At 43.4% G+C, this 18,746-nt stretch overlaps 1 protein-coding gene across 4 annotated transcripts in view; it reads right to left on the bottom strand.

Annotated features, from left to right (window-relative positions):
* Positions 1 to 18,746, bottom strand: part of IL1R2 (interleukin 1 receptor, type II) — a 64,157-nt gene that overhangs the window by 35,397 nt on the left and 10,014 nt on the right. For 2 of the 4 annotated variants that reach the window (XM_004686178.2, XM_012727323.1), the window contains exon 1: positions 705 to 763. The exons of the other annotated variants lie outside the window; for them this stretch is intronic. In XM_004686178.2, coding sequence (XP_004686235.2) covers positions 705 to 718 — 14 coding nt within the window. In that variant the 5' untranslated portion in view covers positions 719 to 763. Of the gene's footprint in view, positions 1 to 704; positions 764 to 18,746 lie in introns of those variants that run through there. 4 annotated transcript variants of the gene reach the window in all.

The raw sequence follows: 18,746 nt of genomic DNA, 5'->3' as shown, positions 1-18,746 counted from the left end.
GCTTTTCTAGATTCCCTTACTCTGCCCACAATCCCATGATTCTTCTTCAAGGCCACTATTTACAGATAGTGTATGCTTCAGGGGAAACTGAAGCATAGAGACAAACTCCCCCGCCCCTGCAAAAACAAACAAACAAACAAAAACAAAAAACTAAGTGACATCATAATAGAACTAATAAAAGGCAGAGCTGAAACTTGAACGCTAACCCGGGATCCTCGGGTCACACTTCACCACCTCTCTCTGGCTCCTCCTTAGGTATCTGCAAGCACTGGTACAGCTGCACTGAGAAAGGTACTAGAAAAGCCACGTTGACTCTAAAACAGAAAATGTGTCATGGGAGAAAATGCCAGTTCCTTCCAAAGCAGAAAAGCTTTAAATTCAACAAAAGCATAAGTCCCCTATCACAGCCTTCATTAGGGCAAGCCAACCATTTCTTGTTGTATTCCACACATTTTTGCCTCTCTTAAAATCATTGGAGGGTCTTAGAAACCCTCTGATCTAGTCCCTTTAGTGGCAGACAGGGAACCCAACCCATAGAAGTCAAGGTCATCTTCACACAGGCGAAGAAGGTCATAGAGAAGAGACCCCTGAGGCCCAAGGACAGTAGGAGTGAGCAGGCATCCAAAAACATACCCGAAAGGTTCTGACTCCCAGAACTTTCCCACTCTCCTTCCCTAGTCCACTCTCTCTCTCCAGCCTCTTACCTGCTGCTCCACATTCTTTCACCTTGTTGTTTCTGGCCCAGGGAAGGCTGCCAGACCTGACTTTCACCTTCCGTGGAAGCTCAGAACCCCGGGCAGGGATTTATATCCTCAGAAGCCAGGGATTTCCTAACCAGGCTTGTGTCACTCTCTCCGACTGGGCAATGGTGGACACACCTTTTCCCTCCTCACAGGGAAGCACCCTCCCTACCCCTGCTGTATTTCTGGGTACGTAATCACTCAGATGGGGAAGTAGCCCAGGAAACTGTGCGTTGTTTCCCTATTTTTTTGTGACTCGCTAAAACCTACGTACTTCCACTTGAGAGGTTTCAAAGTGCTGTGTGTTTTGCCCAATTGTGGCCCCACTAAAAAGGGACCTTCTGATGTTTAACCAATGGAACTGTTTGTGTTTCCCACACAAAACTCCTCTAGGATTAAGAGAAGGCCAAGATTATGAGCCCACTCCCAACCTGCCCTCAGTCCTATGTGGCTTTTGTTATTTGAAGGACAAGAAGAATTTTCATTTGTAGTTTGTACTCTGGAAATGGAAATTGAGTCCTACATCATGTCTGTCTAGGCAAAACAAATAATTCCTAACCACCCCCCAGTAGACCCAAAGGTGGTGCTGATGGTCAGCTACTCTCTCCCCATCACAAGCCAGGCCATGGAGTTAACGATGATGTCTTCCAGTCTGCCACAAGATGTAACTCAGAGCCATCCAGGCCTTCTGAAAGCCCCTCAGTCATAGGGCCAACTTCAGCGGGGCCTTGCAGCTCACCAATTCCAAACCCTGTCCCTGCATCCATCTGCCCTGAAATGAAAAAACATCTAGGTCCAGGTCCCTCATTGATATGAACAGGAAACCATGTGGGGGAGGCTAAGGACTTGCCCCGCACCAACAAGGCCTGGGCTAGGGACTTGATTCCCCTGGGTTGCCTATATGCTAGGCCATGCTGCATAGCTTTGGAGAAATGCTCTTGGGTGTACTGAAAAGAATACTTTTCAAATGTCCTTGAAAATGCATGTTACTAACTTTAATGACAGTCTCTGTCTAATTTATTCAATTATTGAGGTTCTTAGAGAACCTCAAAGCTGATTGAGAAACTCTTTTAGAGACACCTTAGGAAGTTTATACCCAGAATAAATGTCTCAAAATCAAGAGTTCACTGGCCCTAGTTACATCGTTTTTCCTACAAGAAGGTAGATATCAGATGTCATAACTTAGATTGGGGAGGTAAATATGCTAAAACCACTATGTTGAAGTTAGGTAGAAACTTCAAGGTAGTCAAATCCATCTTTAGCTTAAAGAAAATAAATGGAGGTTCAAGTGCTTAGAGGGTGCATGGGTGAATAAGCTCTATTAATGTAATTATATATACCAATTCATGTAGTGAACTTCATAGATACTGTTTTTACATGTGCTGCAAATACCCCCAATGGAATTTTGGAATTTGTTCAACAAAGGGTAAATCTTACAATATATTCATGTTTATTCTTTCTTCAAGAACTAATTGGCCGGGGGAGGGGGGCAAGGCATTTTGCTTTGTTCCATAATTTTGAAGAATGAGCCATACATTTTTAGTTAAGCCAAGTAATCTTCAATGGTATGAATTTACCATAACAGGAGAATTCTGCCATATAGCATCATATCCCAATTACATAACTAATTGAATCCTCTTTGTAGTAGTCAACCAAGCCCAGCTGACCTTCCTAGTTGGGACCCTAGTCACTAAGAGCAGAGATGCCCACAAGCTTAATATAGCCAACAAGAGAAGTGAAACCATGCAAACTGCCTTTGGCCATGGTGAAGCGTAACTCTTGATCTTGTGATCCATAAAGAGGATTGTACATAAGTGTGCTTTTTTTCTATGGGAAACTCAATCCACAAGAATTTCTTGGATATTCCTTTCAATACCTAATGCTTCAGACCCAAAAGTAAGTCCCCAAGCCTGAAGTACTTATAGGCCACTCCACCACCCCTATATATGGCTGGACTGGTTCCCACCATCACCTGTACATTTGGTTAAATTTCTCCACCAACTTATGAGAAAAAAACAAGGCACATAGTGTTCTTTAGTATCTCGAAATCTGCTGAGGTTTGAGGTGACAGTCACCCAGGATGTCTATTGCAGGGTTGAAGCAATGAGTCTTCATTTTTCATACCCAGAAAGTATGTTCTAAAGCTTGTTCTACTTCAGAAATCATTGACATCTTCTGAAAAACCCTTGCGTCAAGACTGCAATCTCTTTTCCTTCATTGTGATGTGGAGGCTTGGGGGTCAGGGAGTTTGGAGAAGCAGAGAACATATGTTAGCTACTATGTCATACATTATTATCTGGCCCTGCTTTTATGGGATAACCTTTGTAATGTTGTAATTTACAAGATTATTTATTATGATTTCTAAGAAACACATTTGGTCATGCAGATGACAAAATACATATTTCACCAAATATATATTTTCCTTAGATAGCTGATCTTTGTCTACATTTCTTGACCCACCCTTGGAATTTCTTAGGTGAAGAAAATTTTAAAGGTGTCTCTTGCTTTAAGAATGAGGTGACATTTGGGACTTCTAAGAATGAGAGTTGGTTGCCAGGAGAACCAACCATGTGATTTGAGGATTGGAATTTTCAGTCCTATTCCAAGGCCTCTAGGAACGGAGAGGGCCCAGAGGTTGAACCCATCACCAATGGCCAGTGAGCTCATTACCTATGTATCCATAATGAAGCCTCCATAAAAACTCGCAAAGTATATGGTTCAGAGGTCCTGAGTTGCCATCCTAGGGATGGCATAGAAGCTCTTCATCTTTCCCCTATACCTTCTATCTGGCAGTTCCTCAGTTATATTCTTTTCTAATAAATAAAGTGATCTAGTAAGTAAAATGGTTCCTTGGTTATGTGAATCAATCTAACAACATAATCAAGACTAAAGAAGGTTTTATGGGAACCTCTGACTTATAACCAATCAGAAAAACAAAAAAAATACAGGTCACAACCTGAACTTGCAACTGGTATCTGGTGGATGGAGGGGTTATGATGGTTCTTAAAATTTATAAGACTGACCCCTTAAGGTTAAGCCTCAGCACTATCAAGCTATTACCAGTCACCACAACATAAGTTTGACCCCCAGCCAGGAAGCTAACCCATGTGGCAAAGCAGATCTTTCCTGTCTCATCCGCTGCTCCCCTCAGCAGTGTATTTTAGTAGATCTGCACTTCTGCTCCCCATTCTGTCTCACCCCATTCCCCCGCACCTCTGGCCTACACCCCAGTTCTTGTATGCACAAATAAATAAAAATAAAGCTAAAAAAAAAAAAAAAACCTGAGCCATTACTCTGTAGCTACTTTGTGGAACATCTGATGCTATATATTTCCACATGGACAGTATGAGGCTGAAAGTAAGTTCACAGACACTTGCTGGAACTGGATCCAAGAATCTATTCAACCTTAATTCCAAATATGTTGTCATATTATCCCCATAAGTTCACTCAGCTTATCAGAGATCATTAACTTGGATTCAAGAAAATGTGGTCTTCAAAATGGAAGGACCAATGTTAGCAACCAGACCATGGATAACTGAAAAGGCAAGAGACTGTTGTGGTCAGCTGAATAGTAACAGAAAAAAAATTCTATCTTACTCATACAGACAGAAGTCACGCCCTTCCTACAAAGAATTTGCAAATCAACAAAAATTAAAAATATTGAAGAATTTGCAAATCAACAAAAATCAAAACAATTAACTGACACAAATGGCTTCAGTTTCCTCATCTGTAAAATAAGAGGGCTGAGGTAAGTGAGTTCTGTGACAGTTTCCTGTTGTTGTAACCAATTACAATGGCTTAAGAGAACACAACTAGTTCTCTGACAGCTCTGGAACTCAGAAGTCCAGCACAGGTCTCAGTGCACTAAAATCAAAGTGCCAGATTCCTTCTGAAGGTTCCAGGGAAAAATCTGTCTTACCTTTGCCAGATTCTAAATTCCATATTCCTTGACTGTGGCCCCAAAACAGGTCACTGCTCCTCTCCCTGCATCCATCATTGCCTTCTTCCTGGACCTTCTAACCTTACTCTTATAAGGACCCTTATGACTATATTTGAGACCCACTCAAGTAATTCAGGATAATCTCCCCATCTGAAAATCTTGGCGTAATCACCTCTGCAAACTCCCTTTTGCCATATAAGGTAACATAATCGTGGGTTGTAGAGATTAAAGACATACGCATGTCTAGGGCCATTTCTCAGCCTCCCATAAACTCAACGATTTCTTCCAGTTCTAGGAGGGTGTGCTTTATGGTTGTACATGGAATACACAATAATCTTCATATCTAAAAAGAGCAGCGTATGCAGATCTTTTTAGATCTACAGAAAAGAATTGATTTTAAGAGAAAAATCTTACCATTGCTATGAAAAGCTTTTTCTTTCCAAACTTTTCTTTTCTTTTGCTACTACCACCTCCCCACCTTGGCTTCCAGGAAAAGACACTGGGAAGGGATGAGCACCCCAGGAATACTAGATACCAATAACCTGTGTCCGCCATCTCTCTCCACCCTGCCCACATAACATAGAGCATAGCTGGGAAGACGGGAAGCTGGTTCCATCTCTCTCCAGGTTGTCCAGCCCCCGTCCAGTCCCAGGGTCCCAATGTCCTGTACTCCCTCCCCCTCCATGCACACGGCCAAGTTTTCCTTCTGCCATTAGACTCAGGAAGCTCTGGGAGGGTCCCACCGACTCTGATCTGAGGCCCATAGTCTCTCTTGCTTGTAATGAAAGCCCCAGCTTCCATCCACCTGGTCCAGAATGCCTCTGCCCTGGGACACACCAGCTAGAGGAGCGTAGTCTGTCCAGAAGAAAAATTCTAGAGTATGACTTCACAGGGAGTGATAGCCACTCAGAGAGGGAGCACATCCTGCCATGTGGGAAGCGGGAAGGAAGTCCCCTTTCCTTAGAACCAGAAACAGGGAAAATTTCCTCACGCTAGAGCTTTGATCATTCCATGTTAATAAGCAATATCATGGTTATTCACCCTGCTATTACTCTGCTTCTGAGAACCAACTTGAGTGTCCCCACTGAGGCTAGGCAGAAATACTTTGCTTGCTAGTAGCCCCAACTGACTTATGGCCTTATCCAAACAAAGAAGAAGCCAAAGCATACCAAAGTCACAGACATAAGTTGCCATGCCTTGACCACACACGTGGGGTTGTGTAACACTCAATGGCCATAGCTGCTATTGTGTTTAGATAACACCAGCCTGAAGCAGAACTCCAGTTCTGTGTTAGTTTCCTGTTGCTGCTGTCACCGATTACCATGGCTTTTAAGAACACAATGAATTCTCTTACAGTTCTGGAACTCAGAAGTCCAGCATAGGTCTCAATGCATTAAAATAAAAGTGTTGACAAGGCTGACTGCCTTCCAAAGCTTCTAGGGAGCCCCTGATCTGCAGGACTCCTCAAGGCAAGGTTTACCCCACCAGGCATGGCAGGAAGAGAGGGTAGCAGCCCACACAATACCAATTTTGGGACCCGAACCAGTAACTGACACCAGACCAACCCCTGGTCATCCACCCACCTCCCGATCACCACCCCATTCTATCCACCATAGCACTTTTTTCTCCTCTCAGCCTCCCACCACCCACTCACCCCCAACTGTTCCAGTCAATATCCTATTGGCTTCTCCTGGCTCCTGTTAGAAATAGAAATTACAAAAAGTTGAATTATTAAATTGACTTTTGATTCCTAATAAAAGTGGTTACATAATGGTCTCTAATTTGTGGTTTCCAGAAGGGGAGGGACAGGAGACGGAGGTAAATCAGCATGAAGAGGATAATTGTATGACAAGGGATAAATGGGATTTTTACTGGTGAACTTAATGTAGAATACACATGCTGATGTTCAATGATGTACCTGAATCTTATATAATGTTAAAAAGCAGTATTACTTTAGTAAAAAAAAATTTTTTTATACATTGGTAAGTAAGTGACTATAATGTTTTATTTTATTTTTTTCAAGATTTATTCATTTATGTATACAGAACTAGGGTACAGGCCAGAGGTACAGAGGCGGTGAAAGGCTTCACCAGAGACAGAGTGGGGAGCAGAACAGGCCGACTGACAAAGTACACTGCTGAGGGGGGCAGCAGGCAGGTCAGGAGAGGTCTGCCGCGCCATGTGGATCATCTCCAGGGCGGGTAGGGATTAAACTCATGCTGAAGTGGCTTTAGCTTCTTAATGCTGTGCTTTAACCCCCTCGCCACCAGGGAGGGCCAATGTTTTATTTTTTTTAAATAAATTACTATTCTTAGTTCTTGTTTCCCCAAAACCATGCCAATCTCCCACACTACTGCCTAATCAATAATTACTACATATGGGGCCCACCCAAATAATTCAAGAAATCTCCCCATCTGAAAACCTTTAACTTATCTACCCATGTAAAATCCCTTTTGCTCCTGTTTGTAACCTGTTGAGGTTCCAGAAGAAAAGATACCAGTCACTGCAAAAATACTGAAAACATTCTAAAGAATTCTCAGTATATTAAAAAGCAAACACTGGGCCCTCCCTGGTGGCACAGCGGGTAAGTACAGCACTAAGAAGCTAAAGCCACTTCTGCATGAGTTCGATCCCCGCCTGCCCCGGAGGTGACCCACAGGGCGCAGCAGATGTCTTCTGGTCCACCTGCTGCTCCTCTCAGCAGTGTACTTGGTCAGTCGGCCTGTTCTGCTCCCCACTCTGTCTCTGGTGAATCCTCTCACCGCCCCTGCACCCTGTACCCCAGTTCTGTATGCATAAATAAATAAATCTTTAAAAAAAAAATAAGCAAACACCCATGTTGAAACTGACTAACAAGCTTCGCATTATATTTTAAATTTTTACATTTAGGAAATAAGTGTTCTTATCACATAGCCCTCAATGACCATATGCATAACTCACTTGGAGATAAAACTTCAATGTCAGGATGCTCCCTGGTGGTACAAGGGATTAAAGCAGAGCACTATGAAGCTATCCACAGCCACGGCAGCACAAGTTTGATCCCCAGTCAGGGAGGGCCCACATGGGGCAGCCGACCTCTCCTGTCTTACCACTGCTCCCCTCAGCAGTGTGTGTCAGTGGCTCCACCTGTTCTGCTCCCCACTCTCTCTGGTGAATCATCTCACCTCCCAACACACACCTCTGGCCTGTACCCCAGTTCTTGTGTACATACATACCTAAATAAATCTTTAAAAAAATTTTTTTTTTTAAACTTCAAAGTCACCATCCGCAGCCTCTGTCACCGTGCATCTTGGATCAAATGGCCTTTCCACAATCCAACCACCTCCAACTCTAACACAGCTCCAACTTCCACAGTATCTCTTTCTACACAGTTCTTTCCTTGGTTGGTGAGATCTTGCTTTGCTTCCTAATAATTTCTCAGTGACACACAGAACATTGGGCATTGTTCAGATGAAACCTGAACCTCCAGCTTCTTGAAAGCAGTGATGAGGTCTGAATCACCCTGCAAGGCCCCAAATATACCCGTTGCCCTCTCCTCAGTGTTACATAAAACCCTCCGTGCACATAAGCTGACCCTTGTACAACTTTCACTTTATTTGTCATCTTCAAAACACTCATTGTTCTCCAGGGCAAGAAGTCATGTCACAGCAGACTCAGGCCCTTTGCTGCTTGGGCTTTGCAAATGGAACAAGGGCCATAAACATAAGCATCCTATTCCAGGCTGACACTCCACATTTCACAGGCACTAATATTCAATGTGGCTACCACGGCATCTACTTCACCCATAAGGCTGGGGTTTGGCCCCTTCTTCCCAGTGCTTGAGGAGGCCAATGCAGCACACTGCAGTAACTGGCCCCCAATATCTTCAGAATTAGTTTCCCCAAGATATGCCACTTTGGTTTGTGAAGTTGAGCTGAAGTCATTCTAACTTTTTATTGCTTCTTCAATTAACCAGAAAAATGTAAGTCGGGGGGCCTTTCCCAGAATTGCAACCATTCTATTGAAGAAATTTAGCTACCAGCAGGGCAAACATCTAATTGTAGGGCCTTGATGCTTCACCATGTGAGTCCCTGGCTGCTATCACGTGAATTCTTCGGCATAGGGTAGATATTCCCTTTTGCCTCATGTCTTTGGAATCATTATATTTATATATTGATAGATTCCCCAAACAAATGTAACTAAATTTTTGGTACTAATTTGTCTGATGTTAATTTGATTATTTGACCAGCTGAGAAGTGGGTTAGAGGAAATTTCCCCTCTCCTCCACAACAGCAATGCGTATTTTATGATTAGGCAGGGTTTCTAAGAGTCTTAAATGGATCTGCGGGGAACATCACTGTGATGTCTGCCCAGCTCAGAACCGACTCCCCACTTCTCTATGAATCACCCTACATTAACCATTTCTCTTATTAATCACTGTGGTATTCTGATGCCTTGACATCCCAGGCCTTAATAAGCCCTCTCAAGGTATCCAAGTCCTAAAGAGAGCAAACGACTAGGCTGCAAGCATGACCCTCAAATGCAAGCCAGCCAACCCAGAACTTACACCCCTCCACTAGCTCCTTCCTGGAACTCTCCTACTTGGGGCCTCCGTATCCAGCCCCGATCACCCCAGCGTCAGTTATCAGGCAACTAGGAGTAGGTCCTGTGCCCTAAAGCCTACTGAAATTATTCAAACTAACCAATCCAAATCTGCTTACCTTACCTTTCCCATTCATTCCTGCAAAAGTCACAAAAAGGGGCCCTCCCTGGTGGCGCAGCGGGGTAAAGCACTGCACTAAGAAGCTTAAGCTTCCATCCCCGCCTGCCAGGAAGGAGATCTGCAGACCTCTCCTGACCAGCCCGCTGCTCCCCTCAGCAGAGTACTTCGTTGATCTGCCTGTTCTGCTTCCCACTCTGTCTCTGGTGAATCCTCTCACCCTCTGCATCTCTGGCCCAGTTCTGTATGAATAAATAAATAAAATAAATAGTAAAGAAAAAAAAGCCACAAAAAGTCAATCTACCCTTTCTTTAGGTTCATACAGAAAGAAAAAGCAAGTTAAAAAAAAAATTCCAAGTCTGATTCATACGATACAGTTACCAGGAAATTATGACATGTAGCCAAGTTTTCTGAGCTAGATCAAAATGGGTGTCACAAGACAGATGAGATTTCAGGGTCCAACCCCCAGCATCTAATCCTCTTCTAGGAGGACCTACCTTGATCCACACTAACAAAGTTCAGACAACAAGAAGTCTATATTCTTTCACGCATGCATTCATTCCTTTAATAATATGTTTTGAGCAGCTGTTCCAAGTCCAGTATCATTCTGGCCTGAGAATTTATAGTACAGTGGAGGAAATAACAATAAAAGATATAAATGACTGAATCCCAATTTATAACCAGTGAGATACTAGAAAGCCAATAACTAACAGCTGGGTCCTCTCCATAGGATGATTCCCTCCATAAAGGAGTCATTTTTTTTTTAAAGATTTATTTATTTATGCATATAGATCTGGGCTACAGGCCAGAGGTGCAGGGGCAGTGAGAGGATTCACCAGAGACAGAGTGGGGAGAAGAACAGGCAGATCAACAGGCTGAGGGGAGCAGCGGGTGGGTCAGGAGAGGTCCGTCGCGCCATGTGGATAACCTCCGAGGTGGGGATAGAACTCATGCTGAAGTGGCTTTAGCTTCTTAGTGCTGGGCTTTAACCCACTGCACCAACAGGGAGGGTCCTATTTTTTTTATTTTTTAAAAGATTTATTTATTTATTTGTTTGTTTAATTATTTATTTATGCATACAAGAGCTGACGTATCGGCCAGATTTGCAGGGGTCTAAGAGGATTCACCAGAGACAGAGTGGGGAACGGAACAGCTGGATTGATGGAAATACACAGCTGAGGGGAGCAGCGGACGAGACAAGAGAGGTCTGCTGTGCCATGTGGGTCATCTCCCTGGGATCCAATTTGTTCTGCAGTGGCTACTGATAGCTTCATCGTGCTTATACATAACCCTTGTGTCACTTGGGAGAGTCATTTAAATCACAGTTTTCATTGGGTTTGGTCTCTGTATGACATTCTTTGTTCTCACCCTCAGAGCCTACAGCTCATCACACCATCATCCTGGTGTTTCTCAGTCTTGCTCTGACTACACTCACCCAGTAAATTAGAGTGTAAATAAATCTGACATTTTTGGAACAAATTTTGGAACAAATTTGCCCTCGTTCCATCTGCATATTAAGGATTGCTAGTAAAAAACAAGCATATTGCAACAAGTACATATTACACAGTCATGAAAAATAGTTACATACCATAAATTGATGATGCATAGTTAATAAACCCATGTGTTCAAAGTGTCTCTATTTAAACCCCTGGATCCATTCCTAGAGTTTGCTTGACAGTCTTCCAATTGCTTGGAAGTGGGAATATAGATATATTCCCCACTAATTCAAGCTTTTCAAAATAATAACTGAAAATCAAATAGGGAAGCACGTGGTTTCTCACCAAAATCATGTGTTCATACGTTCTTTCCAACTTTTGAATTGAAAAGAGAGACCTTAGCCTAATGCTCTAAGGAAGCCACTCCACCCTCCTCCTTCCTCATCCCCACAATCAATGCCCAGGAGGGTGAAGACCTGGCAGTCATCCTGGCCACCCTCTCAGTGACAGAGAGGGTCAAAAAGACAAAATGGCATTGCAATCAGGCAGACATGCCCCCAACCCCTTTACTTAACCTTTTGGGACTATACCCAAGCAGTCATCCCCAGGAAATGGTACATTCCCAGACTTTATAACAAACCTAGTTGTGAGGTGGGGAGGAAGCTACCAGATCCTCCAAGTTTCAGTCCACCCAGCTATTCCTCTTCTTAGACTCACATAAGCTCCCCAACCCCAAACTCCAGCTCCTCTGGAATCTGAAAGATCAAAGGAGTCAGCTAAGCCCCAAAGAACTATGAGATTTTTGACTGCTGTGAGCCAAACACTGGCGGAACTAAACATATTATTAGCTGTGCCTGGTTTAGTCAAGCCATTATGTGTTTTGTTCTTGCACTTGAAGATCCACAGACCCACAGATTGCTGGAGTAGGGAGAGCCTCTGGGTCACCCCAGGGCACTCTTGCCATTTGTAAATGAGGAAGCCACAGATGGTAAATTTCACCCAAGTGAAAGATTAAGGGCTAAGGTCTCTATCCCCCAGAATATCGATCTTTGCTGACTTTGACAAGAAAGCTTTGCAAAAATAGATGGAAAGAGCATTTTCCAGTCAGGCTATGTATTTTCTGGGTGCAACTGTTTCTTCAGCTGCACAGGCAGGGCCAGGGCCATGGACATAATGATGGTTTCAGGGGTGACCTGTCCCAGAGCCACTGGCGGGTCTAGCTTTACAGCTCAGTAAGTGTCTAAACTTCCCAACGCCTGTATTCTGCCACTCTGTGAAAAGGGTCACAGGAATAGCTGTTCTCATGTACTAAGTGCCTGACTGTTTCAAGCACTTGATTCACATAAAGACTCATCTAATCATGTAAGGAAGTAAGGAAACTGAGGGACACAGACTATAAATAGCTAGTCAATGGTACACAGAATTATGGGCTGAATTGTGTCCACCAAAAAGAAGTTGTTGGAGTCCTAACCCCGAGAATGTGAGCTTAGTTGCACATCAGGCCCTTACAAAGGCAATCTAGTTAAAAATGTCTATAGGAGCTCTCCCTAGTTGTGCAAAGGTTAAAGCACAGCACTCGAAGCTAGTCACAGCCACTGCAGCACGAGTTCGATCCCAGCCAGGGTGCTGACCCACATGGCGCAGCAGACCTCTCTCATCTTACCCACTGCTCCCCTGAGTGTACTTAGTCAATCTGCCTGTTCTGCTCTCCACTCTGTCTCTACTGAATCCTCTCACTGCCCCAGCATCTCTGGCCTGTATCCCAGTTCTGTATGCAAAAATAAATAAATCTTTTTTAAAAAGTCTATAGAGTGTGTCTTACACCAATAATATGATTGGTGACCTTATAAAAAGAGACAGACGGAAGACAATGGGGAGACACGCAGGAAGCCAGGGAGTGGAGCAGCATATCTACTGGTCAAGGGACCTGGTAACTGCTGCCAAAAACAGGAAACCAACAAGACAAGACTCCCTTAGGCCCCCAGGAGGAATGTGGGGTTATCTACATCTTGATAGGGGCCTTCAGCCACCAGAACCATCACAATAAATTGCTGTTGTTCTAACCTACCCAATTTGAACTGATACACAGTACATTCTGCTTGGCCCTGAGATTCCAACTTATGCCCCAGAGCCCATGCTTTTTATTACCACCCCACAGAACATTTGGAAGGAGACCCCATCAGCTCAGGTCCATGGCACAATGCACAGGGTTGGCAGCCTTGGTGTGGGAAGGAGTTGGCTAGAAGGCGAATTAGCCTTGGTTGGTCATCCACATTCTCAGACAATTAAAATAGACAAAGAAAGATGGCAAACATCTCCGAACATACTTAACTCCCCAGCATGTAGCAACAAAACAGTTCAATCTATACTCTCAGCACCTGCCAAGAGACGATAGCTTTGTTTATCACTTTCCTTTTATTAACAGTAGTTCATTCTGGAGGGAGGGTGTTGAGACTATCACATTCCATCAAGAAGCTGTCTTTGCTACTCTTGCCAAGTGGAATGAATGAGGCCAGAGGCAAAATGCTTTCTTGGGTGAGGCAGGTGAGAGTCCCTCTCCCTCCACCAACAAGCTTGGGGTCAGTGCTCCAGACCCTGCACAGTGCTGTCCCAACTGGAGGTGCTGGACAGAAGCACAGCCCCTTGGCCAACCCACTCTCTGCATCACCAATCTTGAACAGCAACCCCAAAATAGAGTCACTGAGGAGCAAGGGGGGTGGAGAGGTGGGAGGAAAACTATACCAGCAACATCAATTGGTATTTTATTATCAGAATTTACTAATCATCTATTAAGTTCAGGGATTTAAAGTGCTTAAGTGAGCATGATTCTTTACTAGTTAGGGTCTTGGACATGGTTCTTAACTTCTCTCTACCTCTGGTTTCTCCTCTTCACAACAATAGTATAGAATCAACCTTTATCCAAAAATATGCTCAATAGAATGATACATATCAAAAAACTAACAACAACAAATGTTAGCAAAGATGCATTTTAAAAAACTCTCCTACATTGCTGGTGGGAATGCAAACTGGTACAACCACTATGGAAAGCTGTATGGATATTCCTCAGACTACTAAAAATGGAGGTACCATATGACCCAGCAATTCCATTCCTAGGGATCTACCCAAAGGACACAAAAACATTAATTCAAAAGGATACATGCACCCCTATGTTTATTACAGCACTACTTACAATAGGTAAATCCTGGAAACAACCCAAATGCCCAAAACTAGATGATGATCAAGAAGATGTGTTTTACACACACACACACACACACACAGTGGAATGCTACTTATCAATCAAAAAAGATAAACTCATACCATTCACAGCAATGTGGATGGAGCTGGAAGGGATTATGCTCAGTGGAATAAGTCAGAAGGAAATAGAAAAATATCAAATGGTTTCACTTATAGGAGGAACTTAAGAGAACCAAGTAAGACGGGGGGGGGGAGTATATTGTTATTACAATACAAAACACTACAAAACAAAACAAAACAAAACAGACAGACAGTTATAAACTAGAGAGATCCTACAGGGGACGGGGACAGCGAGGGATCCGAAGGAGGGAGGAATGTGGGGGACTATGGTGATGACAAGAGAGGGAGGGGGAAGGAAACACTGTTGTAAAATGAACAATAATTTAAACAGATATATAAATATAAAATAAATATGCTCAATAAGATAGATTGAGAGAGGCCACATTCACATAGTTTTTATTAGTATATTTTATCACTGTTCTACTTTATTACTAGGTACTGTTGTTCATCTCTTACTGTGCCTAGTTTATAAGTTAACTTTCTCACAGATGTATATGAATGAGAAAAAATGCAACATAGAGCGAGTTCAGTAAATATGTGTGGTTTCCCCAAACATCAGCTGGAGGTATTGGAACACACCTCCACAGATAAGCAGAGTCTACTTTTTCTGAGAATTGTTCTAAGTTTAACCAACATTTAGGAAAGTCCTGTGCACTAAGTAAAGCACTGAGTAAATATCAGCAAGTGCCCCAAGACACATCAACTTACTATCACACTGAATGAATGAATGAATCAACCTGGAGTACAGTCACCAAGGAACAAAGAGAAACTGACAATTCAGGTAAAATCCCCCCAGAAGCAGTTCTATGTTTACTGAAAGGCCAAGTAATGGCCCTACCTGCTTCCAGATTTAGCCACCAGGCTCTTGGCCCCTCCCCACGTGCACAGCCACACCTTCAGTACTGGGACAAGCTGGAGCCAGGATAGTCAAGAGCTTTTGGGGATCAGTGTCAAGTCGGCCTCTCCAAGTCTTTGCCTTGTTCCTGCCAAGTTCCTCTTCTCAGTCAGGCCAGGACCTGTAAGTGTGGCTACCAGCTGCACACAGATGGCTGAGGCCAGGAAGATGGTAAGGAAAGAGGTCAGAGGCCAGGAGGGGGGTCCAGGTACTTGGAAGGTAGTTAGATCTATGAAGGGAAATTAGATGTACATGGTGGGATGTTAGTGGGCGGAGAGCAGGAAGTTAGAGTTGGTGAAATGGGCTCAATGTCCCCAGCCAGCCAGCCAGAGCTATCTTGGGTACCTAACAGAGCTGTCCTTGTGCCAGGCTTGAGCCACGGTCCCCTAATCCTGATGACTGAGTGCCCACTTCTTCCTCATGCTCAGTTCCACCATCCGTGAACGGAGACAAATGGAACTGATGTTCATGAAGCTCCCTCTCTTCCCCAACCACAGAGTTCAATATGCAAAACTCATAGTTCCATCAAAGCCCCAAACCTCCATGAGCTGAGCAGTTCACTTTATCAGCTCACTTTACACGAGTGACAAGAGCAGCAGCCGAAGCCTACAGCTAGCAAGGAACAGAGATCCACAGCTCTAACCCAGGAGTGCCTCTGGACCCCAAACCTGTTCCCTGATGCCAAAATCGGAGGTGACACACTCCCTTTTCTGTCACACATGCCCAAAACCTGCACCCACTTCCTGAAGTGGAAACAAGACCGATTGCTGGCCTCTGCCTTCTGGGTCGGACAGCAGGAAAACATGGCCACTCTCTGAGTGACATCTCTCCCCAGTCTGGTCACTTCTATGTTCTTTGGAGCTCAGGTTCTCACAAGAACACTCAGATTGAGTCACCTGAGCTGAGAAGTTGGAAAAATAGGGTTGCTAATAACTTTAATTTCAGAGTAACTGCTGGGAAAGGTAGAAGACACCCACTAACACCACACCTCTCTGCTCTAAGGCGTCCACAGACTCAGAAGTGCTTTTCCTCAATGACACCGCTTTTCATTTTTCTGTAAATCTCTTAACTACTGAAAGCACCCAGTTACCCTGTACCAAGGTCACACTAAAGAAAGCGTTTGATAAGATTTAGAACCCATTTATGATTAAAAACTCTAAGATGGGAATAGAAGGAACCCATCTCAATGTAATAAAGGTAATATATTATACACCAACAGCCCATAAAATACATATGGTAAAAAACTGAAAACTGCCTCTTCAACATCAGGAACAAGTTCTTGTTTAATTTAGTATTAGAAGTTTTAGCTAGAACAGTATACAAAAGGAAATAAAAAGAACCCAGGTGAGAAAAGAATTAAAGTTATCAATATATACAGATGATTTACATACAAAACCCTGAAGATTTCACCAACAAGCTATTTGAAGCAAGAAATGAATACAGCAAAGTGGCAGGTTATAAAAGCAACATACAAAATTCATAGTGTTTTTATATTCAAATAATAAATGGGAAGGAAACAATTATATTGGATGTTGATTTGTAACACATGGCCTTTATTGTACTGAGGTAGGCTAGTTCTGTTCTCATTTTGTTTAGTGTTCTTATCGTGAATGGCTGCTGGATATTATCAAACAATTTCTTTTCATCCATTATCATATGATTTTTAGCTTTACTTTTGTTGCTATAATGTTTAACACTGATTGATTTATGTTAATTAAATCACCCTTGCATTCCTGGGGAAAATCTTATTTGATCATGATATATTATCCTTGTGATACAAAGGACTTTCTAATATTCTGTTAAAAATTATTACATCAGGCCCTCCCTGGTGGCGCAGCGGGTTAAAGCACTGCACTAAGAAGCTTAAGCCACTTCCGCATGAGTTCGATTCCCGCCTGCCCCGGAGGAGATCCACATGGCGAGGTAGACCTTTCCTGACCCGCCCACTGCTCCCCTCAGCAGTGTACTTCATCAATCTGCCTGTTCTGCTCCCCGCTCTGTCTCTGGCGAATCCTCTCACCCTCCACATCTCTGGCCTGTATCCCAGTTCTGTATGAATAAATAAATCTTTAAAAAAAATTATTACATCAGTGTTAGGATATTCAGCTTTCTTCATGGATCAAGTCCATGCTTTTGTGGAAATAAACAATCCTCTTATGAAAACCAGAAATGGCTATTTATTGGAGCTGGTTAGAACAAGGGCATCACCTACCACTAACTGCTTTCCATAATGATGAGAAAGGCAGGCAGAGAAGAAAGAAAGCTTCATGGAGAAAAAAAGTGAAGGCTTCAAATGTGCCCTGAGTAAAGGTTGGCTTGGGACAACTTAAGCGGGAAGCCGCAAGCACTATGTGAGTGACCAGGGATGCATAGTTGACTTTCTCTGGTTGTCCCTAAGTTGAAAGTAAGCACAAAAACTGGCGATGCTGTCAGTTAGGAATGAAATATTATTATTTGGGGCCATTTGCTACAAAAGTTCTTGTTTGGCTTCCTGTACAGTTGCCAAAATCCAGTGAGTTGAGTTCCAAGTTCCAAGCCTTGAATGTTTTTAAGGAGCTAGAACAGCCAGTTCTCTGATAAGCGACCACAAGCATATTTTGGGATGCTTCCTCAGTTAACCAGCTTAAGTCACTGAGTCATAGGACAGAGAACACCTAGGGCATTTCCTCAGCAACAGCGTGTGTCAAGCAAAGACTCTATTGCCCCCAGCATCTCATCGAGCCATTGAGCCAAGGTTACAGCCCTCCCACAGCCCAAGGGTGACATGCTGCACCCCCAAATACCCTCAGTTTCATAACTACCAGTGCAGCTGGCCCTACGCCCTACCATCCCACTGGCCATGTTTCAGGAGTCAGGCTCAGGCCTGAACAGGAGGGTATTTTCATATTTGCCATATCCTTACTCATGGCATCATCCCTGCTCACCCACATTCTCCAAGAAAGGTTTCTGGTTTGCAGAGTTTGATTCTGTGATTTGGGGGAGTTTTGTGCAGTTATTTGCTGGGGTTGTTTCTTTTAGTCACTCATGGTCTGAAATAGCATTCTTAAAATCACCTTCTGAGGGAAAGCTCTTCCCTTTCTTAGTAACAATTTGAACACCAATTCTCCAAAACCTGACTTGAGTCCAAATTAGCTGAAATTACAGAATGCCTGTGGTACAGATACATGCCACACAAATATTCTTAGCGAGCCCTGGCCCACTCCAGTGATAGAGCCGCCATGATATTTGCTCCAGCTATCATACATGCAAAAACTTCACATTAAACATTTCCATACTAACTGAAATCTGGCTGATAGCCTCCCCTCCGACCACAGTCACACATACCTATGGTGAGCAAGAAATTCAATCTCAGGCAAGTCCAAGGTCAACAAGAATCTATGGTAAGGATCTCAACACCATTATATTCGTTCTCTGGCCAAGAAACACATAAAAAACCTTCTACAACATCAAGCTCAAACCCAAAGCCCCTTGACACTTCAAGACCACCCTGCTCTGTCCCTGATGCCACCCACCCCCTCCCCCTCACTCTCCCTACCCTCTACACACATAACACTTAACATTGAAGGATACTTTTGAAAAAAGGCTAAAATTGTAGCCGGGACTGACCCAAGATTAATGCCTGACCCCTGCCTAGAAACCACTGTACTACATTCGTCAGAACTATGATTATAGGCTGCCTAACACTATACAAAATATTTGTTCCTTCAGAGGTTGCTGAGAA

Source organism: Condylura cristata, unplaced genomic scaffold (assembly GCF_000260355.1).
Source record: "Condylura cristata isolate star-nosed mole 26May11 unplaced genomic scaffold, ConCri1.0 scaffold00020, whole genome shotgun sequence".
NCBI lineage: Eukaryota > Metazoa > Chordata > Mammalia > Eulipotyphla > Talpidae > Condylura > Condylura cristata.
This window is presented reverse-complemented; position numbering and strand designations above follow the sequence as displayed.